Source organism: Pteropus alecto, unplaced genomic scaffold (assembly GCF_000325575.1).
Source record: "Pteropus alecto unplaced genomic scaffold, ASM32557v1 scaffold11, whole genome shotgun sequence".
NCBI lineage: Eukaryota > Metazoa > Chordata > Mammalia > Chiroptera > Pteropodidae > Pteropus > Pteropus alecto.
Window position 1 is genome coordinate 8766431 of NW_006431956.1, and position 13223 is coordinate 8779653.

Genomic DNA, 13223 nt, shown 5'->3' on the forward strand with positions numbered 1-13223 from the left:
GGGAGGATCTATCGTACAGAATAGAATCAAAACTGGGTGGTTCTCTCATCTCAGTCTTCTTCCTGGCTCCCACTTTGTCAACACTTTGCCTTAAAGGAAATCTTCATCAATCATGTATGGTTCACAGAAGACCTTTTAAAAATCCCAGCTTTCTGAAGAAGCACAATCCTTATGAGTGGCTTCGGCTTTGCATCATGAGTCTTATGTTCAAAGAAAATCAAAGTGGTGCAATTTGTTTACACTATGATACTTTCTAAACAAACTCTTGTTTTAAGTCTGGTCTTTTCTTAAATATTACAGCAAAATAGATAAAAATAGACAATAAATTTCACCTGAGCAATGGCATATTTTATCACTTCATGAAAGAGTACCAGGATGGCTGGGCAATTGTGGGAAAACTGTGTTGACAACAGCAGAGCTAAGAAACTAATCAAATGTTTCCAGCCTCTACCAGAAACTCAAATCCAGGATGCTAAAGAATGCAAACGATAGAATATCATATTTCACTAGAAAACAATACTCCTCGGCCTGCTCTGGTGTGTTTGCTGCAGCTACATTCCAGCTTCCGTTGTCAAAGGTCTTATTCTTTCTCTGCCATTTGGGTTTTTACCCTTAATAACTATTCCGTGACTCACAGCCATGAGACTGACCAGCACAGCCCCTTGAGCATAACGAGTACCTTCAGGCAGACCAAGTCACAGCCCTCCCTCCTAAGGCTGGAGCTGAATAGTTTCAACGCCTAACAAAGCGTGAAAGGAAGTCCTTTGTAAATCTGAATTCTTCTCCAGACCACTGGAGAAGGGAATGCTGTGTGGGGCCGCTGGGAGTGGTGGAGGAGGGGAGGAGAAGAAAGGAGAGAGGGGAGGAGGTGATAAAGGTTCAGAGAGATCAGTCTTCAGTGTTCCAGCTTATATTCTCCCCTTTCCCAACTTTGTGTTTCCTTCCTTAAAATCTTAAAGCTTTTACATACAAATTGCATTTCATCATGTCTCACAGGTTTCGATACATAGCATTTTCTCTTTATTTTTTACATTGTCTTTCATTTCATTTTCTACTTCCTTCTTTAACCCAGTAATTAATTAGGAGAGCGTTTATAGCTTTCCAAGTAGTTGGACATTTTAGATTTTTTTTACCAATAATTTTTAATTGTATTGCATTATAAAGAGATGTGTGTACAATTGCTTCTTTGTGAATTTACTGGGATTGGCAAGAGGTCTAAAATATGATTAATCTGTCATTTAATGACACTTATAGAATAGGTACGCATTCCCTATTTTTCAAAAACCAAATTTAATGATACTTACTTCTGCTTATCTTATTAATTACAGTTTTCAAATTTCTATGCCATTTATTTCCGTTTGCTTTCCACTTCTAAGAAAGAACTTCTCCAGAAGCCCTCTCGTTGCCTCAGAAAATACTTCTCCTTCTCCTCCTCTTATCAGTCTTTCTCCTGGTGTTCCCTTTTTACTTCCCCAAAGTCTTGGCCAGGGTGGGAGATGGATGATATGGGATTAGTCAAGGAGATTTGGTGGGGTGAACAACTCTATTCATTTCCTTCCTCATCCCATTTCAAGCCCAGCCTTACTTAGCATTATATAGGCTTCTGAAATTACTATTCAACCCACTACTTGCATTCTCTGGGATTAAAAATTAAACTTTCATTACTACCTTATGTGCCTTTCACTCAGAGATCTTCACTCAGTGAAGGCTTCCATCACTTATGAAATATTAATGAGGGGTTCTGCTTTTTATTCTAGAAAGATGCTTCTGTCCCATTCATTGAACTGCTCTATACAATTTTAAAGCTCTCTTAGACAAAAATAGATGAACTAACAGTTGATCTGTTCCTGCTGTACTCTTTTGTTACCAGCCACATCGCACCACCCGTGGGCAATGTGCATCTAGCAGTAGAAAATTTAGTTGAGAGAAATATATAAATTCAAGAATTAATACATAAATGTGTGCTTCTTGTTAAAAGAAAAAGAAAATGAAAGATATGCTACACTGGGTCTGAGCAATACCACATTTATTATCTTTTTAAGTTAAATTTGATTCTGAAATAAATTATTATGGAACTCTCTCACTGAGTAGAAGTCTTTCAAAACCACACTATACATAAAAGAGATGCGCTAGGCAATGCTATCTTAATCTTCATTTAAAGGATATATTCACATGGTAAAAAGACTAGAACCACAGAATGAGATCTGAGATTCTTAGAAGTGCATCTAGTCACACTCAAAAGAAAATTCCCTATTATCATTCTTTCACATGTCTATAGAATTCCCTCTCTGTTCTTCATTCTTTCTTTTTTGGTGGTCTCTCTCATAAACAGAGTTAGTAAATGGCAAAGTCTCTCTTTTAACCCACCAATCTATCTGAAATACCTTTTTTTTTTTCATTCCTTTGCTTAAACATTTCACTTTTGGGGCATACCTTTTAAAAATAAAACCGTCATTGTAGAGAACAATACGTTGAGTCATATAAAATGCCATCTGCATTTGGTTCTAGTATCGCTTTTGTCCCTGCCCACTGACTGAAGCACTTAAAAAAAAAAAAAAGTGGATGTACATTTTTAAAAATGAGTTTAGTTCATAAATTTCCCCAATAGATAGATTTGATTTAATGGCAAAGAACTTTGATCTAAATCAATATATGTCTACATAGAATCCAATGTAGGTTCATCTAAATCCTATGTAACAATAACTAGAATTTGACATTTGTGACCTTAATTTCCTCATTTGTAAAATTAAGGATTTAGATTAGATGACCTCTGAGGTCCTCGATAGTGTTAAAATTCTACAAATCAATTGGTTGCATTCCTTTAAGATGGCTAAAGATATAATAGAAAAGCCTATTCAATTATTCAACTTACTATACATGACTTGTCTTTCTAATAATAAAGTTATTTCATTTTTTCATCAACGAGCCTTGAGGGAAACTTGATTAAGACTTTGAGTGTGTGTATGGGTACATCAGAATATTGATACTTTGATGGCCAACCATGAAAGGGTCTCATTGGCTGTTTCTGAACTGATAAGCTCAAGGCAGGAGTTGGAACTACTAAATTAGATTCTCAGCTCCACTGCTCCTCAGACGTGCAACCACGAGCATGTAACAACTTCTCTGGGCCTCAGTTTCCTACTATCAAAATAGGAATAATAATGGCTATTGTGAAAATTCAATGCATTAACTTATGTAAAGCATGTACCAAGAGGCAGTAAGAAGACAGTAATTGTTACCTACTTAATATATTACAGTATTTTGAAGTCTTAGAGGAGCACCTGGTGCATGGTAAGCATTCTCTAAATGTGAGCTAATTTTACTGTTCTCAAAGTAAAAAAAAATGTTGGAAATTTAATTTTTATTTACATAAAAATTTCTAAAATTGCTCCATAGTGTAAAACTTTAATGTACTTTATGAGAAACTCTAGAAAACATAAATCAAATAAATATGCATATTCATCTCACTTCTGAGATAAAAATCTCTGAATTCAAAAAAAAATGCATTGCTGTGGTATCATTCTTCAGCTAAGTCCAGATCTTTTGCTAAAATTCTTTGTTCTCTTTCTCTACATGTCAAGGAGGGAAGAGGGCAAGAGGTTATATAAGTTTTTCCTGGGAAAATGAAGTGGTCATCAGCAAACAAAATTGTCTCTGCCTCTCTGAATTTATATAAAATGACTGCGCTCAACAAAAACCGTTTTGTTTCTCTTGCTCAGCTCTTTAATTTGTGGCTTGACCAATAATTAAGCAAAAAGAAATACTAGGCCAGGCAAACAAAAACTGCCTTTTTGTTTCAGATATTCTTGTTAAAACCATTACACACACTTAAATCAGAATTGAAGTTTTCTGAATGAGAGTAAGCAGAACCAATGAAGAAAAAGAAACTTAAACAAGAGTTAGATTTTAAACAAGAGTTATTCAACGCTTTAACTTAACTCTCTGCCACTGACTAGCTGGCTCGCCCTGGCAAATCCTTTTACTTCTCCAGTTGAGTTCCTTCACCTATAAAACTGTCCTGGACAATCTCGGAAATCTGTATCCTTTTAGCAAATCCTATTAATCTTACTTACTGGCAGTCAACTTACTTATCAGGGCTCAGTTTAATAGCTTGTAATTTAGCGTTATAGCGTTTTGAGTTTCTAGTGCCAGCTTTCATTTTTGTCCTTCGCTGTTATATTACCAATCTCCCATTTCACCATCCATAGATCTGTTTTTGGCAAATTCTTCCATACTCTCTAGAACAGTTGTTTTCAGATGCTAGCCTGCTACAGAATTATCTGGAGGGCCTGTTAAAACAGATTGCTAGAGGTCCTGGTTCGATTAGTTGAGAATTAGGTACAGAATTACATTTCTAACACCCCGATCATCCAAGTGACCTGGACGCTGCTGGCCCAACAACCAAATGAAGACCACTGCTTTCCAGAACAGAAAAACTCTGAAAACCATCTAAGGGGCACCGAATAGTAAAAGTTACCTCGATGTAAGTGTGAAAACAGCTGCTCTGGCCTTCTAGCTCCACGCTGGTGAAGTTGACCTGTATTTGTTCTCCCAAGGGCTGCTCTACAGTGTAGACACACTGAATGATGTGAGAGAAAGGTCCAGACAAGTCAAGAGAGAGAAGACCCTCTGGGTCTGTGTAGTTTCCTCCACAAGGCGGGTCCACTGACGAGAACAGGAGAAGGGAAAGGTCACGTGGATGGCTAGTCCTCTGACTTCCAAGCATTAGATAAAATTTTTAAAAGCATACACATATACATGCAAACATAAACCCACTTTATTCACCTTGTACAGGCTTATATATTAATATTTTTTATCTAATCATAAGATTTCCAGTTTGGTGTGTGTTCGTGGGACAGCCATGGAGTGCCTAAAGAAACAGGTGTAGAGATGTGTGACCTAAATTCCAATCTAACAAACATCCTTCTCTACAAATTGCTTTTAAAATGCTTTTATAATCTCCTTCATTCCAAAACAAAAAAAAAAAATCTGAGGCAGTTTATGAAATAAATGTAACAACATAAAATATATAACTATAAAAATGAATCAGATTAAAGGAATAATGAATACAGAACAGTAAGACGTGGTGAGGGGAAAGTCGATATGCACACAAAACAGGTATGGACTATACAATTTACAGAAGATCGGCTGCAGATTCAGTCTGAAGCCAAAGAAAATGGAGAAAGAGGACCAGTGAAACGATGTTCATTGTTATTTTCCCTGATCTTGAGACATAAAGAGTGTTTTTCCTGTGAATTCTCACCAATGCACAATGATGTCTATTTAGAATAAAATAAAATAAACCCCTAAAATAAAAATCATAGAGCATTTCATTGTTTTTTGTTGGCTTGTTGGTTTGTTTTAAGGTATGAATGCCAATTAAAGGCATAATAGCTATAAAACCTGACAAATTTTAGGAAAGACTGCATTTCTCTGATGACTAACCTCCCTCATAACAAAACACTAACAGGTAGGGAACAGATGTCTGAATTATTGAATTTTAGGTGCCTCACACTTATCCACCATAATGTCGATCTCATAATTTAGGGATCGAGGGTTACTATAACATTAATAATAGAGCATTGGAAAGATAAAGAAAAATCTGGCATTATGAGAGAAATGTTTCTAAATACATGTTAAGAAAGATACAAGTCTAAGAAAGTAAAAAATAACCCAGATATAAGCATAGCACTGAACTTCGCATTCATATTAAGCTTCCAATTATCAGGTTACTTACAAGGTGATGTTAAGTAGGTGATATGGAAGCCTTGGTCATTCGTCTGGTTGTCGGAGTGAAAATGAATTCTGGCAAAGGGACCTGAGGTCTGGAGTGGCGGCGCAGAGAGAGTGCTGCAGAATTCCCCAAGAACGGGGTCCTGATGCAAAGGACCATCTCGAATCTGAAACGACAAATTGAATCATTGAGCTCTAACGGTCGGATATTAGCAAACCAAATCATCTCGTACCTTAACTTCAGAAAACCAATCATTTGAAATGGGTCTGGGAGGTTTTCATTTATATATGCATCCGACACAAGACTGGGGTTCCACAAAGGGTGGGCTCCTTCTCCCATCACTCCTGATGCCTTATCGCTGTCTGCATGTCAGTTCGGAGACTAGAGGAACATACTTTGAATTTTTCTCATAATGTAACGAATTTCAAAGTTTTCTTTCCTAGGTTTCCCCGCCCCAGATATTTGTTTTGCAATTATGAATCCCCAGTAATCCAGAAAAAGAAAATAGACTGAATGCCAGCAATGTCAATTGATTCACAACTTGGTCTAGGTATTTGGGAAAATCAGAGGTGGAAAAAGTAAGTAAGATTAGACACAATAGAAATATGGCTTAATAAATTTTAAAAGTGCAACTTTAATAGTAATTAAGTATCACAACAATAAAAATGTGACCTTAGAAATTCTTTTTTAATTTTTTTTAATCTATTAAATAATCATGTTAACCATTCGATAATTGTGTTATAATTGCAAATTCTGTACTACATAAAACATCAAGGCATCAGTGGACTAAATAATCTTTTAATATGCCCAATTGTATCCATTCAAATTACTTTTTTTATTGGCAGCAGAGTTATAGGGCAGCATTACTTGATTCCTATATTTAACTCATTCCTTGCAATATTGTAGCTTGAAGAGAAATGAGAGGCATTTCACTATTGTCAGAATGAGTGATACTTTCTAATATATGTGTACCCAAATTAATATGTAGGAATGAAAAAAACTGCTTGTAATTTTAATTTGATGGGATTTATTGAAAATTAATTCCAAGAAAATTCACTTTAATGTCAACATTGAAAAGATTATGTTGATGAAATTGTCCAGGAAGAGGTAGATTGTGCAGTCATTCCCAAAAGTTTCAAATCCATTACAACTGCTAAATTATTAATGACTTTAACTTGTGGACATCCCTGTTTGATGGTCATACCCTTCTCTCCTTTATGAATAATTCCATAGCATTTTATTCTTTTCTAAGGAACTTGGAAAAGCAGATTGTCTTTTATCACTACTATGAGAGGTACTGAGATTTATGGTGATAAGATAAAAAAAACATAAGAACTCAATCTTCTCAATGATCTTTTTAGTCTACAAATGGAGAGCAAAATTTTTCCTATACCTATATGCATATGGCATTTGAATATAACAGCCTTTTTCCTTCTTCTACATTTTAATCATTTACTAAAGGTAAGGAGGAGGAACACAGGCTGACTCCTCACCTCCCAATGACAATTATCAATATATTCCAGCAAGGCAGTCTCTTTCCCAGATTCAAATGGAACCCAGAAGAAGAAGTAACAAGCGGGCACATTTATTAAAAATAAGGATTTAGTAAGATTTAGACATTGGCTGTATACTAAAAAATACATCCAACTAATGCTAATTAATTGTGGTCATCCATGAGCATCACCAAACCATAGTTCCCTGAGTTCTAATCATATTATGATAAGTTCTATCTAAACACAATTGTTTACCTCAAGATAATCTTCACTGCAATCATCGTGGTACTCCAGACTCAGGGTCCCAAAAGCAAATGTTATCAAAAGGCCAGGACTGGTTATGACTTTCCAGACACAATCTCTTCCAGGGGGATAGTTTCCAGGATATCCCGGAGACTTGATAGAACCATATGTACCAGTCAGGACACCTCCACACTCTAAAATAGGAAGAAAAAATAACTTTACATTTGTAAACAAGCTATAATTTATGAAGAATGGTCATAGCCTTTGCTCTGAAAGGCCCAGCTTCATTTAAATAACTATGTATAGTTTTGGACACCCTCATAAATTAAACAAGACCTTCGGTTTTCCAGTTTGATAACGTTATCAATCTAGAACTAGCAATTGACAAATAAATGAATCACCCCTGTGTTGAGCTCTATGCTTATCAGCCATCCTATGGTGAGATATGATTTAAAAGACAGTGCTGAACTGTCTGAGAGATGAATAATGGGACGATAGATTTTTTTTTTTCCACTTTGAGGGAGGTTCATTCTGTATATTAACTATTTCAAAATTTTGAAACTTCTGTCAGCTTCTATGTCTTTCTACAAATCAGATCATTTTATACATCAAAATAGTTAAGCACTACATAATTTTCACTTGAGAAGGTTTCTTAACACTATGATATAGTCAAAACATTATTTTATAAGTGAATAAATTCAAATTTCTTCTATGGTGGTTGAGCCACTTGCCCAGGAATGAAGCAAGTGAGGGATTAGGCCCGGCCCTCAGACGCCTACTCCACCACCTTCTCCATTACACCCCACCAGCCCTTAAAGTTGCATATCAATGACTGTAAGAATCTTTTCTTTATTAATACCCACATTTATTTAACCAAAAACCTGTGGTGGCTTATGAGAAGTGCTACTGCAAAATCGAAAAATAGAAATACTAAATAAAAATCTAGACTGCAGTAAATATAAATTAGAAAAAACTAAATGGCATTTCAGATATGCAAAGTATGAGATTTGCATAGCTATGCAGGTTATTCAAAGAAAAATTTTGCTGCTGAGGCAAAAAGTGACACAAATTAGTTTATGATTCTCACTGCTCCTAATGAGAAAACATCTCAGTTGCTCAGACAAAGACTTTATCAAAACTTAGTACTCAAAAAATTATTCTATGGGTAAAAAAATTAAAAACCATAAGAAAAGTGAAATGTTAATGGCAAATTGGGAAAAATGTTTAATATAAAATACAAAGTTAATAATATCTCTAATATATGAAGAGCTTCTAAAGAAATGGAGACATAAACAGTTTGCTGGAAAAAATTCAAATGCCTTTATACATATGAAAAGATGTTCAACCTCATTCATATAAGACACAAATATACTAATAAATGGAAAATGAAATCTTAGAAACATAATGTCATTTAACATTCAAATATCTAGGGAAAAAACTAGCAAATGATGTGGAATAAGTAAACACCACAATCTATAAACCATTGCTAAGTTAAACTAAAAGAGAACTAAATAAATACAGAGATAGTCCATGTTCATGGGTTGGCAGGGTCAATATTTTTAAGAAGTCATTTCTTCTCAAGTTGATTACTGATTCGATGCAATGCCTACAAAATCCCAGCAGACTAGGGGGTGGGATGGGATTAACAAATCAGTTCTAACGTGAAGGATCTAGCATTTTTTAAAAGAACAAAATTAGAGGATGTACACTACTAGATTTCAAGTGTCAGTAATTAAGTCAATGTGGCACAAGGATAGATAAGTAGACCAATATTAAAAATGAAAAATTCCAGAAATAGATCCACAGATTTATCAGTAAATAGATTAGAGGTTTGGTATACTTTTCTTTCTACATTTTAAAAATTTCACAGTAAAAAAAAAATTTTTTTAATAGAGCTCCAAAAACAAAAAACAGCCACAAAAAAAAATTATCTAATGGTCCTTGAGATGAGGAGCACTAAGTGAAGGCGTGGACAGTGTCTTCAATGACATTCCTGCAGTAATTCACTAGTGGAGCTTATAAATATGCTGTTCATCAATTTCATATGGGACCCATGAAGGCTCGTGTTTTTGAATCTCTTCCATTTCACCAACATTCTGTTATTTCCGAGCACAAAATCAAGTACAAATTCATTATAGATTTATTTGATTTAAAAATAATTATAAAAAAATATATATGTACTGAATCTCCAAACATTTACTCTTACCAAAAGTTTTTGGTTAGAGTAAATGTTTGGAGATTCAAGCTACTGATCAAAAGTTTTTTTTTAATAACCTCAAGATTTTCTTTATTTTTCTCTCTGTTCACACTCACCCGGTTGCTGTGTTTCCCATCTTATCCTGAAGCCTCTCCCATTCCTCAAAAGTTCAGAATGGAAATGGAAATAGAGCGCGTTGTCACTGCTGAGGAGCTCACGCGGGGCGCTGGAGCCACAGAACCTTCCGAGCTGAAGCGCTGCGGAGGAATCTCCGTCGTGAATCTGCAGAAACTCGTGTGGGCAATTGTTCGCTGATTGCAACTGCAAAAACGGGAAAGTGATACGCAGCACCTAAAAGTATAAAGGTCACAATATGTTATTTTTCATTTCCGTGTTAATTCTAAAGGACTTCTCCCACTCATTAGGAGGCATATGTAGTGAGTCACTTCAAGAGATATACCTATAATTTCCTAATTATCCACAAATACATATGGAAATTCTACTTATTAAATGACTTGTATTAAAAACTGCTTAAACCTAACTTCAACTAATATCAAAATATATCAAAAACCTTTTTTTATGCGAGATAAAATTAAAATTCCACCTTTTTCCCCCAGATGCACAATCAACTGTACCAAAATCTTAATGTTAATTAGATTTTTAACAGTTTTATTGAGGTATAATTGATATACAAAGAACCGCACATATTTAATGTGTACGATTTGATGAGTTTGGACATATGCAAACACATATGATACCATCGCCACAATCGATGTAATGGACATATATAATACCACCTAGAGGTTTTTTTTTTTGGGGGTGTGTGTGTGTGTGTTTGTCTATTTTGTGTGCGTGTATGTCTGTGTGTTTGTGTGTGCGTGCTAAAACACAGTCTACGTTCTTAACAATTTTGAAGGGCACAGATCTGTAGAACTATTCAACTAGGATAACAGAAACTTTATACCCCTTGAGCTGTATTCAATGGGCTAATGAACTAGATTTACCTAGCTTTCATTATATTATTAAGTTCATTAAACAAAGTTACTTCAAATGTATAGTTGACAAATCAATAAAATACATTGGACATTTGAAAAATCTACCTTGAATTAAATTTAACTAATTTACCACGCACAAGAATTTATACCTTGATCGCCTGAATAACCTGTAGCATGCACAGAGATGTTCATCACTGACCCCAGAGAGGCTGATTCCTTAGGGGGTCTCTAAACCTCTCAGCAAGCTACTGATGTCCAGCCCAGACTGGCAGCCTCAGGTGTGGACTGAGTAGGCAGAGTGTAGGCATGTGTGAAGTTTGCAAGTCTTCAGTGGTTGCATATCATTAACAGATGAGTAATAAGAGTGGAGAATGGGGAAAGGTGGCATGAAGAGTTCTGAGCATACAAGGAGAAGAGAATAAAGACAAAAATGTGTCTCCAAGTTAAAATGTTAGAATGTACAGACAAATAGAGTAAGATAATTAATTATACATAAAAGATTTTGTAGCATCAACCTCATTTAAAACAGCGAAACAACCAAAAGAAGGCTGTGGAATTTAATTTCCATTATGATCCAAAGCCTCAAAGCATTCAACTAATGAAAAAGGATATTGGGACATTTTTTAAATTCTGTGCTAGGGTATTTTTACATCATGTTTGCCCTTGAAGCAATTCCAATGAAAATCAAATAAATTGTTCATGAATTGAACTATTCCAATTTGTACATAATCTCCACTATATTATATAAATTGTGGTGGGGATAAAAAGATAGAAAATCACAATAATCAAGAAAAGCAGAATGAATTTTCTTAGAAATTAATAATGCAAGTACAAATTTTTTTCACAAAATACTTTTTTCTTGAAAAAAATGTTTTCAATGTCAGGAAACAGAATTCATGAAAACTAAATGGAAGGAAGGAAATTAACATACCAAGTAGGACATTAATTTTGGAGGTTTTTCTATTGTGGGGTTACCGGGCCTCAAAGAGCCCTCTTTTCTCAAGGGAAAAAATGTTTTCTGACCTTGTACATTAGCTTGCTGGAAAAAGTTAATATGACTGCAAAGGAAAACCTTATCTATTCAGATATACAACTTTATTTCAATGAGTCTACAAGTTGGTTGAGAAATAAGTATTTGGAAAAACTGAATAATTAATATTGGGGATAAAAGCACTAAAAGACTTAGGCTCAGATCTTAATGTGAAGATTGTTCATAAAGAGGTTTATAGTCATTGGTACTGAATGGCCTGGGTTCCAGTCACTGCAGCCACTTACAAATCACATGCTCTGGACAAATTTCTCAGCTGCCATAGGCTCCATCCTGGTATGTAAAACGAGGATGATAATTCTTATGTTTTAGAGTTATGAGAGTTAAAATACAATGATATAATCTACGAGGAACAATTAGCACAGCACATTGACACATGTAGTGGCCCAGAGAAGACACTGATAAGAAAATAATCTTAATAGCAGTTCCCATTTTTGCATAATAGTCAACATAATCAAGTGATCATCATCAAACACTACTGTCTCAGTAAGAACATGACTTTACAAATCATTGGCTTATAGTTGTCCAACCCATGTAGAGAATCATCTATACTGGACAAACCATGGACTTTACAACCAAACTTGATTAAAACCCGACTACTCCAATTACCAGCTAAGAAATGCGTGTGTGTGTGTGTGTGTGTATGTGTGTGTTTGTGTGTGTGTGTGTTTTAACTACTTAGCTTCTCTTCGTTTCCATTATCTCATCTATAAAATGATGATACTCTTAGTTATTTCAAAGAGTTAATGTAAGGTTAGAGAAAAGTATGTAAAATATCTAGCCCAGAGCCTGACACTTACTAAGTCCTCACTATATGACACGAATTATCACTCTGTGTACTTCATGTAATATATACACGTATTACATATCCGTGTGTATAAATGCAACACACGTTGCACAGGAGACACTACTTACCTTTCCTTCTTCAGTGCGGATAACCCAGAAGCAGTTCACATCTTGAACATAACCAACATCAGGGACCTGGTAGCTAAAGCTCCCATTCATGCCCGAGAGGGACCCTCCACACACTGCAGAAGAAGAGAAAGTCAGCTGTGCTTCTCAGAAACCCCAAAAAGGAAGAGGCTAGGCAACTCTAACCCTGCGGCTGAAGCATTTAGAAAGTCTAAATAATTAATGTTGGAGACAAAAGCCCTACCGTTCTTTCTTTTCCCTGTCCCCCTTTTCCTTTGACATCCACCCAAATCCCACCTCTCGTTCAAAGTCCAGCTGATGTCTCCTCACCTCTGCCATATGCTTCCCTGCCTCTTCGTGTTTTCTCTGGCTCCCATTCTCTCTGCCCCTGTGATACCTGACTTGACCCAACACAGTTTAGTTCTTATCTTTAGTTCTTGTCTCTTCTCTGCCATGTTATATTCATCTTGTCTCCTCACTCAGAAGCTAAGCAGATAATATGTGGAGATTGTATTTTATATTTTCTTATTTCTCCACAGGGTCTCCCACAGTGCTCAACACATAGTAAAATCTCAGTAAATGTGCTGATTCAGAGTCAGGA

General features: G+C 35.6%; 1 protein-coding gene across 3 annotated transcripts in view; it reads right to left on the reverse strand.

Annotated features, from left to right (window-relative positions):
* The window catches only part of CUBN (cubilin), a 235745-nt gene that overhangs the window by 195773 nt on the left and 26749 nt on the right, over positions 1-13223 (reverse strand). For all 3 annotated transcript variants that reach the window (XM_015585634.2, XM_025043437.1, XM_025043438.1), the window contains exons 13-17: positions 12626-12738; positions 9784-10018; positions 7483-7664; positions 5738-5900; positions 4478-4665 (exon numbers count right to left, since the gene is read on the reverse strand). In XM_015585634.2, coding sequence (XP_015441120.1) covers positions 4478-4665; positions 5738-5900; positions 7483-7664; positions 9784-10018; positions 12626-12738 — 881 coding nt within the window. The remainder of the gene's footprint in view (positions 1-4477; positions 4666-5737; positions 5901-7482; positions 7665-9783; positions 10019-12625; positions 12739-13223) is intronic.